General features: G+C 39.7%; 1 protein-coding gene across 3 annotated transcripts in view; it reads left to right on the top strand.

Moving 5' to 3' along the window:
• The window catches only part of NALCN (sodium leak channel, non-selective), a 300,348-nt gene that overhangs the window by 27,368 nt on the left and 254,006 nt on the right, over positions 1-18,974 (top strand). For all 3 annotated transcript variants that reach the window (XM_047871039.1, XM_047871030.1, XM_047871050.1), the window contains exon 6: positions 7,785-7,939. In XM_047871039.1, coding sequence (XP_047726995.1) covers positions 7,785-7,939 — 155 coding nt within the window. The remainder of the gene's footprint in view (positions 1-7,784; positions 7,940-18,974) is intronic.

Here is an 18,974-nt window from a genome sequence, read left to right as displayed (position 1 = left end):
TCAGCCAAACAGTGAGGGGAAATTTATTCCCTAATTACTTACAAAATGTGCCAGTTTTGCTTGTTTATAAAATGTGGGTGATGTCAATATTATTTCCTACCTCAGACTATTTGTCTTATTTTGTAGTCCCTCTAAAAGTCCAGGTAGGGCAATTAAAAGTTTTCAAAATCAATAAATAGTCTCTTCTCTGCAAATTCCAGGGTGGGGTAAATGTTCCAAAACATCCAGCATTGGAAGTAGCCAGGCCAATTCATAAGAGTTTTTAATTAACCCTGGAAGAGGAGGCCAAATAGGAATGAAAACGAAGCCAGATGATTCTCTGGAATGAACCCAAAATGCGGGTAGCAGCCAGAGCGAGTCCATTGTCAGCAAAGGAAAGGGACAACCTGTAAATGCAGGTCTAAGTGGGACAACCTGTAAATGCAGGTCTAAGTTTTGAGCAAGAAAAAAACCCTTGTTGTCTGCCTGCCATTAAGAGTGAGGCAAGCAATGCCCTAATGTATCAAAGGGCACATTCACTGTCCTTCCAGGTGCAAAGACTGTGTGTGTGTGTGTGTGTGTGTGTGTGTGTGTGTGTGTGTGTTCACTCCATGGGTTTAACCAGAAATGTATTCTCCTATTTATTTTTGACTTCTCTCTAGAACATACAATATAAATAGAAGAGAAACCTATGGATGCAATAAATAACAAAATGCTTTTCAAGTATATAGTGTTGTCTGTTGCATATGGATTTGTTGTGCCATGTACTTCCTTTTTTGCATCACTGACAATTTCATCGTGGAATGCAAACCTCAGAAACACGTTCGTTGTAGCCAAGCCTCTGTGAATGTTTTTTTTTTTTACAGCAAATGGACCAAATTTGGCTACAAGAACTCAGTGTTTTTCTGCTTATGTGCAGTTCTTCAGGGGAAAAAAATGTAAGAAAAATATAAACAAAATAGCTATCTATAAATTCCCATTGTAGGTATAGTTCATGAAAATCTTGCAAATAAGTAATAACTTCTTCTGTCAATTAGTGTCTTTGACCTTTTGGCCATTCTCACAAATGAGGGACAGGGTGTAAGTAAGCTCAAAGTGTATCAGACACACTGTGTCAGTTTGGGGGAAGCACAGATTTTTGTCTTTTTTCCCCAATATGCAAAATCTCTGAGAATGTAGTTTAAAAATTGGTTGCTATGGTAACAAGTGCTTGTTTATAATCCCTGAGAAAAAGCCGAGAATAGCCACACCAGCAATGAAAGGGTGAAACGTTGTTCTCTTTCTCTCCCTGACCTTTCTTGTTCTCTCTCTCCTGTGCACACAGAGGCTCTGGCATTTTCTCTTTCCAGGATGCCCTAGATCTGCCTTAGACCTAGCATTTGTTGATCCTTAAGTAGTCACTCCAAGCAACAACCCCATTGGAAGGTCTTCCCAATGCTCACCATCTACTACCTGCAGTCAAATGTGATGTTTCTGCTTTGTGAGCCTGTAACTCTAGCAACATATAGCTGGCTCTCAAAGCATTTGCCATGTTCTACTGTGGTCATGACTTTGCTAGGTAGTAAAGCCTCTGATTTGGAAATACCTTCTTGGTCATCTCTGTTCCTAGCATGTTGTGTGGCACAGAATGGGCCATTCAAATATAATCATTTTGAATGAGTGAATAGACAAATGCAGTAAAGTGACCTCACTAAGAATAGGGGAAAAACAATTTCTGAAAAGGGGCTAAATAATAATAAGAATAGTTATGTTCTTAAGTGAGAGTAACCACAAAATGCCAACACTAAATGCATTACAACCAGCAGTGACAGCAGTTTGATATCGGTAGAGAAAGATGAGATTGTGAGTAACGAGGAGAATTTGAACACAAAATCTTGAGCGATTGCATTTGGCATTGTTGAGTCCTATGGACAGAGGAGAACAGAACACAATGGGCATGTGATTTGCTCTAGTTATTACCTTTTTTTTTTTCTTTAAATGAAAATGTGATGAGGTCATTCTGGGAATAGTTGTTTTTAATAATAGCTGAAAAGTTTCTCATCTTACAGATGAGGACACTGAGGCTCAGATGGTCAAAGTGAATTGCCCATGGTAATTAAGTTGGTTAATCACTAAACTGAATGATATCCTTGTGTTCCAATGTATAGCTCTATCAGTGCTCTGTACCATCAGGAGTAATAATTAACTTAAGACCATAAAACTCTTGGGGTGCCTGGGTGGCTCAGTCAGTTGGGTGTCCGACTTCGGCTCAGGTCATGATCTCGTAGGTTTGAGCCCCGCATCAGGATCTGTACTGATGGCTCAGAGCTTGGAGCCTGCTTCGGATTCTGTGTCTCCCTTTCTCTCTGCCCCTCCCCTGCTCACACTCTGTGTCTCTCTCTCTCTCTCAAAAATAAATAAACATTAAAAATTTTTTTAAAAGACCGTAAAACTCTTAAATACTTAAGTATTATTTGAGGCTGTTGTAAACAGTTTTAGCAACAAGTTCAGAACACATTTTCTTAGATTTCAAACTCCTACATAATGTTATATGTAAATAGGATATTTTGTTAAGAATTTTTTTAAAAAGCATATGCCAGGCAGATAATTAATGTCTTTTGAAAAACAATTAACTACTCCAAGGAATTCTAGTATTCATTTTGAAACATGGAAACTACTGAAGCCAGAATTTAAAAAAATGGAAAATCCATGCCAATTTTTGGATATCACACTTACAAATTGCATAAAAACAACAGGATCCAATTGCTGAAGAATTTCTTCTGTGGTTACTTTACAAGCAAACAAATAAACAAACACATTAGTAGATTTGTCATAAATTTAAATAATTGTAGAAAGACACATTTCTTCACTTAGTAAAAAAATAATTATTACACATTTACTATGCATTAGTTAAGATTCTTCAGAGAAATAGAACCAATAGGATGTTTATATAGGAAGCAATGAGATTTATTTTAAAGAATTGGCATATGTGATTATGGCGACTAGCAAGACCCACATTTCAGAGCAAGCCAGCAAGCTGGAAATTTCAGAATGAGCTGTTGTTATGGTCTTGAGTCCAAAAGTAGTTTGGAGGCTGAATTCTTTTCAGAGGATCTCAGTATTTTTCCTTAAGGCCTTTAACTGATTAGATGAGACCCACCCATATTATGTTGGATAATCTGCTCTACTCAGAGTCTACTGATTTAAATGTTAATTGCATCTTAAAAAATACCTTCACAGCAACCTCTAGACGGTGTTTGACCAAACAACTGGGCACCGTAGTGTAGCCAAATTCACTCATAAATTTAACCATCAGACTACATGTCAGGAACTGTGTGGGCTTGGAGGTTATACTGGGGAACAGTCAAGTTTGGGAGACACCCAACGAACAGCTGACCACTCAAACATGAATTACACACTTCCCACGTGCCAGAAATGAAAAGTGTGGGTACTTTGAGAAATTATAGCAGAGAAGCCTAACCCAGCCTGAGGGACTTGAAGAGGCTCCCCTGAGAAAGTGACATTCAGGCTGGGGCCTAAAAAGTGAAAAATGGGTTAACCAAGCAGAGATGGGAGGAGAGGTTTCCAAGCAGAGGAAAAAGTCCTAAAGTAGAAGGAGCACACCAAGAGCTGAGATAAGACTACCATGTTGGGTACTGGGCCGTTTGAAAGGGGAGAAGCCAGATCCCTTGGATCTTCTAGATGAGATTTGCCATGGACAGGCTTCAGGTAAGACCAAGATTATGAAAAGCCTGTCTGTATGTTCTGTGGCTAACGGATTGGAAGGGTTAAGAGTGCTGCAGGATGACCAGTTCGGGGACTAGATGGTGGTGCAGGTAGAGGTGAAGATGGTGAGAGTTGAATGAGCTCAAAAGATATTTTGGCAGATATTTAGGGCCACATGATGATTAGTTATGGGAGTTAGAGGAAAAGTAGACATCAAGGAGATTGCGCACTCTCAAGCTTGCTCAGCACTGTGGATGAAGGTCTCATGGTGCTGCTTGTCATGAAGGGATGTTGGCAAAGGAGTCTGGGCTCAGTAAGGGGAGTAGAGTTGGAGGCACTTGAGGCGTAGCCAGGTGGAGACATCTAATAGGTAGTTGGACATGTAACTCTGAGAGTCTACAAGACACCTAGGATGAGAGAACTGCAACTATGAGAATGGATTTGTCTGCACAGGGAGAGACTATCATAAAAAAAGAGAGGAGGCCAAAGACCGAGCTCAGAGCAACTCAGAACTGAGGGCCAGTTCCAGGAGGAGAATGACCTGAGAGACAGGGAAAAAAGTAACATCGTCCAAGTCAGCAACTGTTGCATCTCTCTCTCTCCCCGCCCCCCCCCCCCCCCCCCACTAACCACAACTGGGAAAGTTTTTCTCTTTTTAAGGACTCATGTGATTAGGTCAGGCTCACCCAGATAATCCAGGATAACAACCGAATTCAAGCTTTTTAGCCTTGTTCACATCTGTAACCTTAATTCCATTTGCCATGTAACCCAACATATTCACGTGTTCTGGACATAAGAATGTGCACACCTTGAGGGGGACGTTGTTCTGCCCACCATCAAAACAAGTATGTGCAGTGCTATCAGAAGCCGCAGGAGAGAGAAACTGAAAATGGTCCAGCTGGATGTAACACATGGAAATAAACAAGAGCAAGTCTAGTGGATTCAGGATCATGCAAAATAGGCTAAAAAATTAAATTAGGGGGCTTATAAATTGATAATTTTTTTTCAAGAAATCCAACTGTGAATAAGAAATGCAGGTCTTGAAACCCACTTAAGCATGAGTGAATATTTATTAGGACTGGAAGACTCATTGTCTATATTTAGAGTTTGGCTGGTTGTAGCAAGAATTCTACCCTCCCTAATTCCAGAAAGCCTCTTTTTGTATCGTGAATATCTGATGGAAAATGAACAAGGAAATAATTAACGTTAACAAATAAAAATAAAACTTAGAAGATTCTTGCTAACGGTGACAATGAAACAACTATACATTCTGAAACTCCCAATGTTTATTTCCACTTTTAAAAAGAGTAATTATCATGTGGTTTTAGATACATGAGTTCCAGGGCAATTAATCATCTAATAAATGTGTCTCTAACAAGCATTTGCTAATAGCTTGATGTTGGCAAAAATAATGTGTTTCAAATCTGCTGCCTCTGAAGCCAAAAGATTTCAACATAATATCTGGGCTGGTGAGGGTTGTGCTTGAAATGAGAATCAGTGTTAATATGAAAGAAAAAAATAAATGGAATACAAAAGGAGAAAACTGCTCTAATACTTATAAATCAGTAATAGTTAACAGTTATTGGGTGAGTAACTGATTCCCAGTGCTATTCTGGGAGTTGAATATTAGCTCGTTGAAACATAAGACGCTCCCACCAGTTGGTGTGAACGCTATCCCTGTTTTACAAATATGGAAACTGAGGCAGCACACAACAAGACTAGGGTTCCACTCTAATCTTGTCCAATCCAATCAGGCTATCAATAGCAATCGAGAACAGCTAACACTTACTGTCTACCAAGTACCTGTTTTAAGTACCTTACAGACTAAGTCATTACATTTTTGCCACAGCCCTGTGAGATAGGCATCTCCCTGCCATCTCCTGAGGAAGAAACTGAGGCACAGATAGGTAAATTATTAATTTCGATGGGCTTCCCTCTCTGAACTCACCTTAACCTTCCTTAAGTTAGGAATTAGGTGATCTATGCAGTTTGTTTCAGCTGCCCAGTGCTGTCAGTATCACGTGCCTGAATTCCTTCTGTTCTTTTGACAAGTCTTTTAACGTTTATTTACTTTTGAGACAGAGAGAGACAGAGCATGAACGGGGGAGGGTCAGAGAAAGAGAGGGAGACACAGAATCTGAAACAGACTCCAGGCTCTGAGCTGTCAGCACAGAGCCCGACGTGGGGCACGAACTCACGAACCGCGAGATCATGACCTGAGCCGAAGTCGGACACTTAGCCAACTGAGCCACCCAGATGCCCCTCTTTTAACAAATCTTTATTATGTTTTTACATATGTTTTGTTTGCTACATTTTATTATTGTAATGATTACTAAATATTTATAATAAGCATTTATTGAGCATTATTATTATTGTTGAGCATTTATTTATTGTGACATGCTAGGTGCTAAGTTGAGTGCATTCCTTGGTTTACTTAACCTTCACACAGGCTTTGCTTTTAATTATGGCTACTCTCCCTAGCTGACAGATGAACAAACTGAGCTTAGAAACATTTAGAACTTTATTCAAGTCACACAACTAATAATTGGGAGACCTTGGGATCAAACCCAGAAAACCTACTCTGAAACTTAAGTCCCCTTAACACTTAGCTCTAATGTGTGGTGTCCACATCAGAAACATAGTCAGGTCAGACTTAAGCAAGGATGAATAGTTGGTCTACATATAAAAATATGAAATAGGGTGAAGTAAGTGATATGTCTACCCAAAATCATATCTCTCAGACATAACCAAGTAGTAATTTCCACAATGAGAACTTTCCCTTGGGTTTTCTGTGTGGGGTTCAAAGGAGCCCATACCATATACCAGAGGGCACAATTATTTCAACACTTATTCCCTGACAGTGGACAGATTATCTCCTGGCAGCTAATAGAATCCTGAAGGAATGCACTTGGGGTGTCTGAAATGCAGGTGAGGATTTTAGAGCTTTGTTTACAACTGAGACAGAGCTGGTGAGGTGTCAGCAGGTCTCAGGTATGTATGTGCAAACCTGTGAATTGTGTGTGTGCACAGTGACCTCAAGCAGGGAAGGGATTGCAGAGTGTTGAGTGTCAGACTCTAGAGAAAACGCATTATACACAGGGAGGGAACCAGCCAATTGAATATAAGAAGGTATTAAAGAAGAAATATGACCCAAAACATCTGCCTCAATTTGGCTATAAGCTGAGGGCTAAGACTGTCCTGAGGTCCATCCCCACTTAGGAAATGCTTACAAACATCGAGGTAGTGGGAAATGACTTGTAATAAAATCATGGATTTAGAAGGCTTGTGAAATCGTCTAGCCTAAACTTTGGCCAGGGCACAAGCCATGTGAATTGTCTCAGAGAGCAGCTATCCAGGGCCTATTTTAAAGGTCAGCCCAGAATGAGACTCCACAATCACCATTCCAGTGATGACCCATACTTGCTCCCAAGAAAGCTATTACTTATCTAAATCCTCATACATCAATTTAATCTCCACCTTGCCCTCCAGAACAATGAAACAGGGATGTATTACCATCCACCTAAAAGACCTTCATGTTCCTGGAGCTATCATCAAATCACCCTATAATCTCTCTCTTCCCAACACCATTCCATTGGTTCCTTCAATCCCACGTTATTTGTCTGGATTCCTTTCTCAACTGCACATCTGCCAACACAGAAGAAGACTGAGTGTCATTTATGCGACTCATAGGATGACATCCTATGATCGTCATCATTTACTGTTTGGTTAGAAGTAGGCAAGTAAAATTTATGCCCACAGTAGGGTAAGTATTTGGTGAACAACAAGGAAGCCCCAAGCAGGTTAACATTCCTTGAAAATTCACAGCAGATTTCTTTCCTTTGCTTATCTGGGTCTTGGTCCTTAATGACCAAAACAATAATAGTAATAGTATTCTTATATAGAGCTATTGTGAGGACAAATCAGGGATCATTTGAGAATGTCTCACTATGTCATTAATGCTATGAACACCCTTCATGAATCATGAATCTTACATCTGGGTCCCTATATAACAGCTAATAGTGAAGGGTGATTACATTATTCATTTTAATCAACATTTACAATTGTCCAAATTGGCTAACCTTTTCATAATTTGTTCACAGAAATGTAACCTGGAATAGCTTAGCTATCCCAGATACACATTGCTCACCAGAGCTGGAGGAAGGCTACCAGTGCCCCCCGGGATTTAAATGCATGGACCTCGAAGACCTGGGACTTAGCAGGCAAGAGCTGGGCTACAGTGGCTTTAATGAGATAGGTCTGTCTTACCACTAAAACACATTTTCAGTTTCTGTTTTAAAATGTTTATGAAATGGAGAGAATACTTGTTTAACTGATGTTTGCTGTTGAGACTGGCTATAGCATTTAAGAAACACAACTACAGATTTTAATGCTCTTCTTGGGTTGTGATACAGTCTGCCTTACAGTCTGTAAAGACAGTCTGCTTATATGGATATTCATCAGTGTCTGTAGAGGGTTCAGTATCCCTTATTTTAGAGTATTTTGATTCCTAATTACAGCACTTAAAACTGTTTGTTGAACAAGGTTCAGGGCTTGTTGACTGAAAGATAAGCAGGGTTGGGTTTTGTTCCACTTGTAACTGTGAACCAGTAGGCAAGGTAAGTCTTAAATAACTAAAGTAGTAGTCATTGATGAGTGCATGAAAACTGGAAAGTAATCCTGGAATGGAAGATAGCTAATGAAATACTTAATGAATATGCATCAACTATATAACAGACATATGGGAAATGATGATATGCTCAAATGTATACATTTATCTGTGGCTTGTGCTGTTAAGTCCTGAAATGTGCCATTGTATAGAGTAATGAAATTACTTAACATCTGCCATTTAGTTTATATCATTGCATTTATTACCATTTCATGCAAGGGGTGCATGTTTCATTATTGAGACAAACAAAAACCTAGGCATTCTAAACAATTATTTTATGCTTTGAGAACTTGTCTTAGCTCAGGCTGCCATGACAAAATACCATAGACTGGGTAGCATAAATAACATCACTTCATTTCTCCATTTCCCTCTAGTCTGGAGCCTGGAAGTCCAAGGTCAGGGTGCCAGCATGGTCAGTTCTGGTGAAGCCCCTCTCTTTGGTTCACACATGGGTGTCTTCTCGCTGTATTCTTATTTGGTGGTGAGGATAGGGAAAGAGAGAGAGAAAGAGACAGTGAGTAGGAAGAAAGGAAGAAGAGGGAGAGGGAGAAAGCTCTCTGACCTCTTCTTGTAAGGGAAAAAATCCCATCATGAGAGCCCCACCCTCATGATCTCATCTAAATTGAATTAACTTTCCAAAGGCCCCATCTCCTAACACCATCCCATCGCAGTGGGGGTTAGGACTTCAGCATATGAATTTGGGGTGGAAGCAACACAAACGTTCAGTCCGTAAGGGAATGGTTATCAGAATCATTTGGAAACAATAACAACAACAACAACAACAACAACAACAACAACAACAACAACAATTTTCCCTTCAAGTTTCAAGGCCCAGGTGCATTTAAGAGAGTTCTAGACACTTTTACCCAGGACCTAAGAGAATCTCAGTGTTTAACAGTGTGGTGGTTGTGCTTCTTTGGAAGCCAAATCTACTTCCTGACTTTTGGTGCGGTTTCATAACTCCGCGAGCAGCTGTACAATGCGGGGTGTCATGGCCAGGCAAGAGAGCGTGAGCTCCTGTCAACCCTGGATTGCCACTGCTATAGACACAGCCAATCAGTCTTTATACATCAGGAAAAGTAGCTGATAAATCTTCCTCTCACCCTGGTGTTCCATCACAGCAGCCCACAGATGGTGTTATGCGGGATGGCGTAATGAACTCTGGGCTGGGTGCTGGAATTTCAGAGAGAATATGTGAAGATCTTGCACTGATTGAGGAATACTCTTCTGCTGTCTGAACTAAAAACCACAAGGCTAAAGCCTTTAGATAGAGTATAATAGTGAACTTGGGCTGAAAGCCACAAATAGTTGGTAGTTTTAAAACAGTGAGTTTTAGGGGCGCCTGGGTGGCGCAGTTGGTTAAGCGTCCGACTTCAGCCAGGTCACGATCTCGCGGTCAGTGAGTTCGAGCCCCGCGTCGGGCTCTGGGCTGATGGCTCGGAGCCTGGAGCCTGTTTCTGATTCTGTGTCTCCCTCTCTCTCTGCCCCTCCCCCGTTCATGCTCTGTCTCTCTCTGTCCCAAAAATAAATAAACGTTGAAAAAAAAATTAAAAAAAAAAAAACAAAAAAAACCCCAGTGAGTTTTGCAAATAACGTTCCTAAATTTGTATTCTTATGTTTTTAATATGCCCTCAGAGTGTATTTCCAGCATTGTGTTTAGATGGGTAATCGTTCACCCCTTTGGCCAATGGTACACTTTCCTACGTCACCAAATTTAGAAGCCAGCAGCTGTGAAGGCATTTCGATTTGCTGTACTCTCTTCAACTTATCTGGCTTTGGAATCAATCTTATACCCTTCCCCTGGATATAAGGACTTTTACAGATTATGCTGATGACTTTCAGGGATGAGCAGGAAATCACAGGTGTGGTTTGGGAGATGGGACGTATATTTTGGGTAAGCCGCGTGGACCAAGTTCCAGGAATCCTGACCCCTTGGGCACAGCTAGAATGGGCTCATCAGAGCCTCTAACTCTTTAAAGGGCTAACTGGGTGTGCCTGTGTCTTGATGGAGGGTGGCCAGCATTCAGTAGTTAGACTCTCCTTGCACAAAAATCTCTATTCCTATAGAATCATATTGCTAAATCAAATCACTTCCTGGCCATTTTGAATGCAGCAATTGTGCCTAAACTCAGAATACTGAATTATAGTCAAGCTGATTCAGCTTTTTTCGCTGTGACTTACAATGACTTCAACCACTGTGCAGTACTCTCTTTGAGAAGGCAAGTTTTCTCACAGAGCGTATTGGCTTCAGAAGCCTGATTCTAGGAGAGAACTGCCCCGGGGGCAGCAGGCCTCCACTAAGGCAATAATCTTACTGTTTATTTGCACATTTATCTCCCAAGGATTTAAGCTCCTTGAAAACAGGAAGTACATCTTTTCATCTCCATGCCTTCAGGGCCTGGCACAAGGCCGAGCTCTATAAATATTTACTAATGGACTGAACAAAGTATATGTCCTTTTGAATTTGATGGTAACCAGTCATGTTTGTGTTAGGATATAGAGCCATAATAGAGAATTAAATTGTTTTCTTGTTGTTCTTTCCCCTGGTTTTGTCTGCTTTTGTTGGCAGTATTCATTATTCCTCATGACTTGCTTTTCTATACAAGCTTAATTTGGTCTGTTTGCTTCTTTTTCTCAAATGATGCTTGAGTTCAACACCACTGTATGACTAATGGTTACATAATGAAATGTTGACTTTTTACTGTAACCCAAAAAGTTTAAAATGGTCGCTATACCTTGGACTGAAATTGCTAACTAACTTTCTGATATTATGCATCTTTGTAGATACACAAATTGTGATATTTTAGATCATCTCAAAGGTTTTACGGGAACAAAATAAAATTTTCTTCCAAAATGAGGAAAAGAAATTATTTTACTAGGCACACATGATCATCTCTTTTTGCATGCAGTTGAATTTAAAACAATTAGTGATTTATTGTGCATATAAATTTGGTCAATGTACTTTATATGTAAGTAAGCATGATTAATTAAAAAGGAGCACATTTCCTCTTCTTACTAATCAAATTGTCATATAATACATTGAATTTCAACTCATTTATAACATTTCATTTATAAGTAGCTTTATGTCTCGTTAAAATTGATGATGTTGAAAAACTCACTTTTTAAAATACATGAAAAGCCAGTCATTAAAGTAGAAAATTTATAAAGAGCTTCAACTGTAAAATTGTAAAGACACCCTTGCATCTCTAAAGTCATCAAATATCAAGAAGACTGAGAAATAGAAATGCAGTTTCCATATTTAAGGACTCTGAAAACCTGGCACTAATAAACCACACATCAGAAGACCAGGTGTCTAACAGATTACTTCCTGAAAGGATTCTGGCAACTGAGGATCTCAGGCAGAGCCAGCAGAATGCTGACATTCTCAAATAAAGACTATTCCCAGAGGAGCAGAGTAGTTCTCTGTTTGATTCAGGACATCAGTGTGTGGCTGACCATGGGAACTTTCTGGGACTCCATGTGACATCTCAAAGTGGAGGCTCTCGTTCCTGCAAGCATTTAGTAGAGAAATAAAGAAGACGAGATCCTCAGTCTGGGGGAGGGGCCCGATGGTGCTGCTCCGTGTCGATGAAGACAAGGGCCCAATCTGGCTATCCCTTAAGATGACATGGGGAGGCTTTTAAAACATAACACTTCTCAAGCACCACTCTCAGCCCAGTTAAATGAAAACCTTGGGATGATCCAAGGCATAGATGGTTTTTAGAAGCTCGGCGTGTGTTCTAAATGTTCATGTACCGTTGTGAACACTTGGACTGAAGCAGCACTGATACACCCACACACACCTGTCTTGGAAAAAACTTCCTTTCTCTCCTGCCTGACAAATACCTGATCCTCTGAAAGTGATTTCACAGATGAGGAACGGTCGAAAAGAATGAGGACCATATCTATAAAAATGCACATTTAGGTGTGTGTAAAACTGAAAAAAAAAAATCCAAGAGATATAATTTTTAAAAATTGCAGAAAAAGGCGACCTAAATATATGGATTTAAAGGGTACAGCTGTCGCAGTAAATGATCATAGAACAATCAACGCTGAGGCATTTCTTACTAAAGTTGCTGGAATTCAGAGCTAAAGAAAGCATCCCATGCGCATCCAGAAAAAAATGATCAAGTCAGTTCTTTTTCTTTTTTTCCCAAGCAATACTCAAACAAGTGTAGCTCTGGGAGGAACCCAGGGCCTCCAGTCAGTTCTAAGGGAAGCCATCGTTGAGAACTGAAACTTTGTCAGGATTCAAGTCCAGGATACAAGGACACAGGGCTTACAAAGTCCTCAGAGAAAGAACGTGTCAAACTGGTTTCGGTTACCATTGAAGAAACAAGAACTCAGAGACTGCATTTTCCATTAGTCCTTCTTGCAGACATTCGGCCAATCAAGAATGACAGGTCGTGAGCCTAGTCTCTAGTATCTACTCAGTGTAAAAACAAAGCTAATACAACTTCAGGATTTACAGAATATATAAATATTACAAATTATGGCTGTGTAGAAGAGATGAGAAGAAAATCCAGGGAGGCAGTGTAGTGATGTTAGTGTCCTCATACTCAGCAATAAGAAATATATTGTCTTATGCTACATATGACTTATGTAATGGAGGTATATGTGTAGTTGAACAAGAATGAATTACAAAGTAAAAAATAACTACTTTAGAAAAAAATTCACAATCAAAATAATGGCCCTGGGGTTTGGATCACAGCTCTACTACATACTAGTATGGTGACCTTGGAGAAGTAATTAACCTCTTCGTGCCTCAATATCCCCATCTGTAAGGTGGGATAAAGGATAGACCTCCCTTACAGCGTTGATGTGAGAAGGGACTGAAACACAGCACTTAGAACACTTAGCACAGAGTGAGCCAGAAATTAGAGCTGCATTGGCAAAACAGGAATGCACCTCTGTGGTATTTGAGAAAAAAAGGCAACGTGTTTATTTATTTATTTTGAGAGAAAATGAGTGAGCAGAGGAGGGGCAGAAAGAGAGACAGAGACAGAGACAGAGAGTCCCAACCAGGCTCCACACTCTCAGTGCAGAGCCTGACATGGGGGTCAGTCTCATGAACCATGAGATCATGACCTGAGCCGAAATCAAGAGTTGGTTGCTTAACCGACTGAGCCACCCAGGCACCCCAAAAAAGGCAGCTTTAATAAGAGAGGGGAGAACACAATGCTTTCAGATTAACACAGCCGTGGTTTATATTACTCCCTTCTGCCTGTAGTAGTTTGCTATTCAGATTGTTCAGGATTTTAGAGCAAGTGGGGAGACTAGTGTTCACCTTGCACTATGTCCCTGTTAACTGATATCGTGCATTTTCTCTCTCTCTAATCAATGTACAAAATTCCAGAGGGCCAAGTTTTGATGGCGTTTGGTCTTCATTAATCAATTATTCTCTTGTTATCCTCAGAAATATCCTTCCTTTGTGCTTCCTCTTTAGGAACTTATCCATATTTAGCCTAGGCCATTTGAATTTTCTATAGTTTCATTACGCCTTACACCTATAGTTTTATTTATCCCTATGCATTTGAATTTGTGACCCTGGACTGGGCCACTCCCTGTCCTTTAGCAGAGTGCCAACAGGCCCTCCTTCCATAGACCTCAAAAAAGCATCCTTTGGCTCCCTGAGCCAGAAGCCACAGCCATGCTATTTCCTGCATGGTCCCCAGCACTCAGTGGTTTACTTTCTGTCCTCCCATAAATCCCTGTACCAATGGTGACTGAAATGGTGGTGGTTTTTCTGTCCCTTTTTTTCATTCAAATACCCTTCCATCTTTATTTCTGGGTCCCTTTTTTACAACCCATTCTTAGAACCCTCAACTAGTACATCGTCTGTAGGATGTTAACCTAGGCACTTGAGACATCACATACTCCCCACATTCCAGACCTATTGAGGAATATACATTATTGGAAGGACATATTTATTTATTTTTTAAATGTTTATTTATTTTTTAGAGACAGAGAGAGACAGCACAAGCAGGAGAGGGGCAGAGAGAGAGGGAGACCCAGAATCCGAAGCAGGCTCCAGGCTCCGAGCTGTCAGCACAGAGCCCCAGTGCAGGGCTCAAACCCACAAACTGTGAGATCATGACCTGAGCCAAAGTCGAACACTTGACCAACTGAGCCACGCAGGCGCCCCTGGAAGGACATAGTTAGAGGTCACAGAATCTGTTTAGCAAACATTCACATTTTGTGATTGCAGTGAGTGTGGGGAAGTCGGGAGCCAGCACACGGTGAAAAGGTTTGGGGACAGGTGACACCCAAAAACTCTACCGTAGAGGTGAAACCAAAACACCACATCAGCTTACCCTGTTTGGGAAATGTGCCCTGCTTCCATGTTCCGAGTGTTCGCCCCACCTTCAGCCTCTCTGTTCCTCTGTGTTACCACATGCTTGTCAACATGTGGGGATTCAATCTGAGACACTGTGGTTTTCTGTAATGGCACTGAAAATGAAACTAGAGGAATTTTGAGCTGGAAAAGATAGTAGTCATTTGGTTCACCCACACAGTTTTACAGAGAGGGCAACTGAGCCTCAGAGTGAATAAGGTCAGAGTTCTAGAGAATTCCCCGTTGAAACAGGGAGAGTCTCACTTCTTGTGACTCACATACTCCCACTAAAACTTACTTTATCCCTCAAACTTTTTACATTGCAGATCAGTATTTCATTAAGAATAAAACTGAAAAAAAAAACCTTGCAAAGCTTAGTTATATTCTTAGTATTATAGTAGAAGTTTAGTATCACTCACCTTTGGTAGGATGCTGGTACAGAAGGTAACTATTCAAACAGATGTGATATGCCAGTTGGGAAAAAAGCAACAGCAAATCTATCACACGTGGGAAGGAAATCACAGCAAATGCCATTAAACTGGCAATTTACTTGTCATGATCTTTCAAAAGATGTAAGAAATTGGGTATAGCAGATGAGTACAGATCTATTCAGGTTTGAACTCTCCATTCATTGTACAGTCAGGTAAAAACAAAACATGTTCAGAATTTTTTGTTGTGTTTTTTTAAATATATTTTTACTTATTACTTTAATTTTTTGAACTAATGTTCTTTGAACTAATTTTAGACTCACATAAAAAAAAAAGTTACAAAATAGTACAGAGAGTTCCTATAGACACATCACCAGGTTCCCAGAATGGTAACTTCTTATACAACTGTATTACATTATCACTGCTAAGACTTTAGCATAACACAATGCTATTAACTATGGTGCACATCCCATTACCTTTCATAGTTGATCCACTGATGATCTTCTTCTATCTCAAAATCCTACCCAGGACGCCACATCGTACTTAGTCATTAACTCTCTAATCTCTCCTAATCTGTAAATTTGTCAGCTTTGCCTTTACAGTCTTGACACTTTTCAGAAGCACTGGTCAGTCATTTTGTAGAATGTTTCCCAGTTTGGTTCTACCTGATGTTTTCTCATAATTGGAATGAAGTTCTGATCAGACTATTTACATGATGTCTGGCTTCCAAAAGGGAAGAGAAGTTGTCCACTTTAACTTATTTATTTATTTTAATTTTTTATTATGTAAATTTGAAGGGATCCAGCTTTATAATTCAATGTTTATATGCACCAAAGCGACCAAAACCTGGGTAGCTATGATAGAAGAACCCAGTAAATGACATATAAAATTCACCTTGACAAGTCATTTAGGTAGTAAATAGATATCAGGCATTTTTTGTTGTTGTCATTAGCCTTCAAAATCATAAGAACAAAACACAAAAGCCCAAATTTGTAAAAATCCAGGATAAACTAAACTTGATTGAGACAGTTTATATCAGACAGAGGAAGTCCATAAGCAAGATCAGGCTATAAACCGAATGTTCTGAAAATAATAGAAAAAAACATTTGAATTATACATGCTTTTAATGCTACCTGGACTGCATGAGGTGACTGCTTCCCCTACGCCTTCTGTACAATAAAGCACACACTGTGGTCTTATGTGACTAGCTGCCCACAATCTTCATTATTGCAATTACTGTCATTACTTATCACAAGTACTCATTTATCAATTACTTATGTATCTCTAGCACTAGGTAAAAGATTTTCTATTCATTGTGTTTTTCATCCTCCCAATAAATCCATAAGGTGTCATTATGCCCAATTGATAAGTGAGGAGAATGAGATGAGAAAGAACTGATTCGCCCAAAGTCACCTGCAGGCCACAGTTGGGAGCCAAGTCTTGCTGCCCATGTGCTGAGGTCAAAGCCTGTGTTCTGGAACTTCAGACTCTGAGTTAGCTGTGAAGTTGGCCATGGGTAACCACCATTCCCCGTGGCTTGTCAGGACAGCTGGCTCATCAGAGGGTCTCATGATGATAAAGGAGGGGACATGTCCTCCAGGGCAACAACCCACCAGACATTCTGCCTTCTCCTCCCACCACCATGTCTTTGGGACAGAGGGACAAAGGTGAAGGAGGCTGACGGTGATGTCCACTGGAAACAGGGCCACTCAGGGCTGGTCTCTGACTTTGCATCTAGCCTCCTGCATACTTTATGACAGGGTCAGTGCATGATAAGTGTGAGTTTTATGTAAGAATTAAAGTATGAAAGAATATACGTGGGAGGCAGTGCCGTTTTACAAGATAATTTATTGAGCTATCAACATTTGTGCAAGGATTCAAAGCAATGGCAGCAAAAATCAGTAAATATGCTTTTGATACAAAAAGAGATAGTAGACATTTAGGCTAGAGATGTGGGAGAGAACACTGAAACCAAGCAAAAATATGTTATTTGGTATATGGCCATGAGGTTCACACTGATCTGAGGGAAATTCAAAATTTGACCACATTGTGATTTATGTGCGTAGTATATGTAATTTATAGCTACGTGCATTAATTTCTTCTGCATATGTGAATATACTTTCTCTTTCCCTTTGAGATACAGATATTTAATTTTGCTTTCTACGTACTACAAATTAACCAACAGGTTTCTTTAAGGTGATTTTGTAGATGCATATTAATTAATTCCTTTATTAGATATATGACATAAGAAGCATTTACCTTATTAAACCTTTCTGTTAATAAAATCATAAAACTTATATGCCTTCCTTACAATATTAGGTATGAAAACTATAGGTCATCAGCATCACGGAAGTTAAGATGTAAATTTGGGATACATATATAAATTTAAGGTGATGACTTATTATCTTTGAAAAATTTTTTGATAATAAATTAATGAACCTTTAGAGAAAATGAAGAAAATTAAAGCAGGGTGGCTATCACCTGCCAGATTCTCATATACTCCCGAGTCACTTCTAAAGAAGGCTATTATGGGTACTGGAATTGGAGACTGGTATTTTTTTTCCAATGGGAAATACATTTTAGCCGTTACCCACTATGTGGTATTTTCCTTATTTGACTTTGGGTGGTATTGACTATACTATACAGGCTCAGCACCCTGCATGAGTCATATCAGTTTTATTTAGTATTGATGAGAAACAGCATCAGTGGTTATTTTCATCACTGGTAGTGTTCCGTGCTCGAAACTACCCCATATCTTGCTGAAATGGAATTGCCCATAAAGCCACCTACACAGGTCTAATGTTTCAGTTCTAATACAGGATTTGCTTTACTTTAAAATTCCCCCTATGTTTTTTTTCTATTGGCATTCTATTACTTTTATAATTTGTCTTCTATTGCATCTGATATTAAATATGTCCATAAAATAAGATGAAAGAAAATTACTTTCACTCAAATCACAGTAGATGTAAATTGAACTTTGCTGATGACGTTATTAAAAATTGATTCATAGGTTTAAACGATGTTAAACTGTATTTCATGTTGCAGCATGTGGTGTCAGAAGGAAACTTTACAAATGAGTAGAAAATAGGAAGTTATTATGTATCTATAACTGTGATTTATTGCAGAATGTACATTTTTATTGCAGTTGCAAAAAAGCCACCATAAAGACTAATTTGTAAAATATGTAATTGAGATTTATAATACTTTGTGGAAAAGCACGGAAGGCTTATTTTCCCTGCATTAATCTTTGTGTTCAGCATTGCTCCCGGAATTACTTATCGATTTTTATGAAAACACATAGAGAAGAGAGAACTAGGGCAACAGCATTCGACCACAAGTGCTTACCCGAGTCTATGCCAATTCTAGACTTGCTCTTTGAAGGAATTCCTTTGTCATGGGACAAGGAAGTCCTGACTGTATTTTTGTTAAATAGAGGAAAAGATCATGAGGCTTCAACAAGGAGAATAGTTGTGAAAACCTTTGGTCAAATACAGGGGCTTCATCCCTGGGTCCAGGCATCAGCAAACGCCCTCAGGTTGCACGTAGAAGTGTGTGCCTGAGGGTTTCTAAAGGCAATAAGTCTTTGGGCTTCATTAGATTCTCAAACAGGGTCACAAACTTACTTAAACTGAAATTAGATACGCAGATATTATTCAGAATATTAGGAAAACTGGGAGTCTAAAGGTAGCAAATGCAGAGTGATTTTTAAAAAGGATATCCACTAGGGGCGCCTGGGGGACTCAGGCGGTTGAGCTTCAGACTCCTGATTTCAGCTCAGGTTATGTTCCCAGAGTCCTGGGATTGAGCCCTGCATCCCGTTCCACGCTGAATGCAGACCTTGTTTGGGATGCTCTATCTTCCT

This window comes from Prionailurus viverrinus, chromosome A1, assembly GCF_022837055.1.
Source record: "Prionailurus viverrinus isolate Anna chromosome A1, UM_Priviv_1.0, whole genome shotgun sequence".
NCBI classification, from domain to species: domain Eukaryota; kingdom Metazoa; phylum Chordata; class Mammalia; order Carnivora; family Felidae; genus Prionailurus; species Prionailurus viverrinus.
The sequence above is the reverse complement of the archived record's forward strand: the minus strand, read 5'-3'. Positions and strand labels throughout refer to the sequence as shown.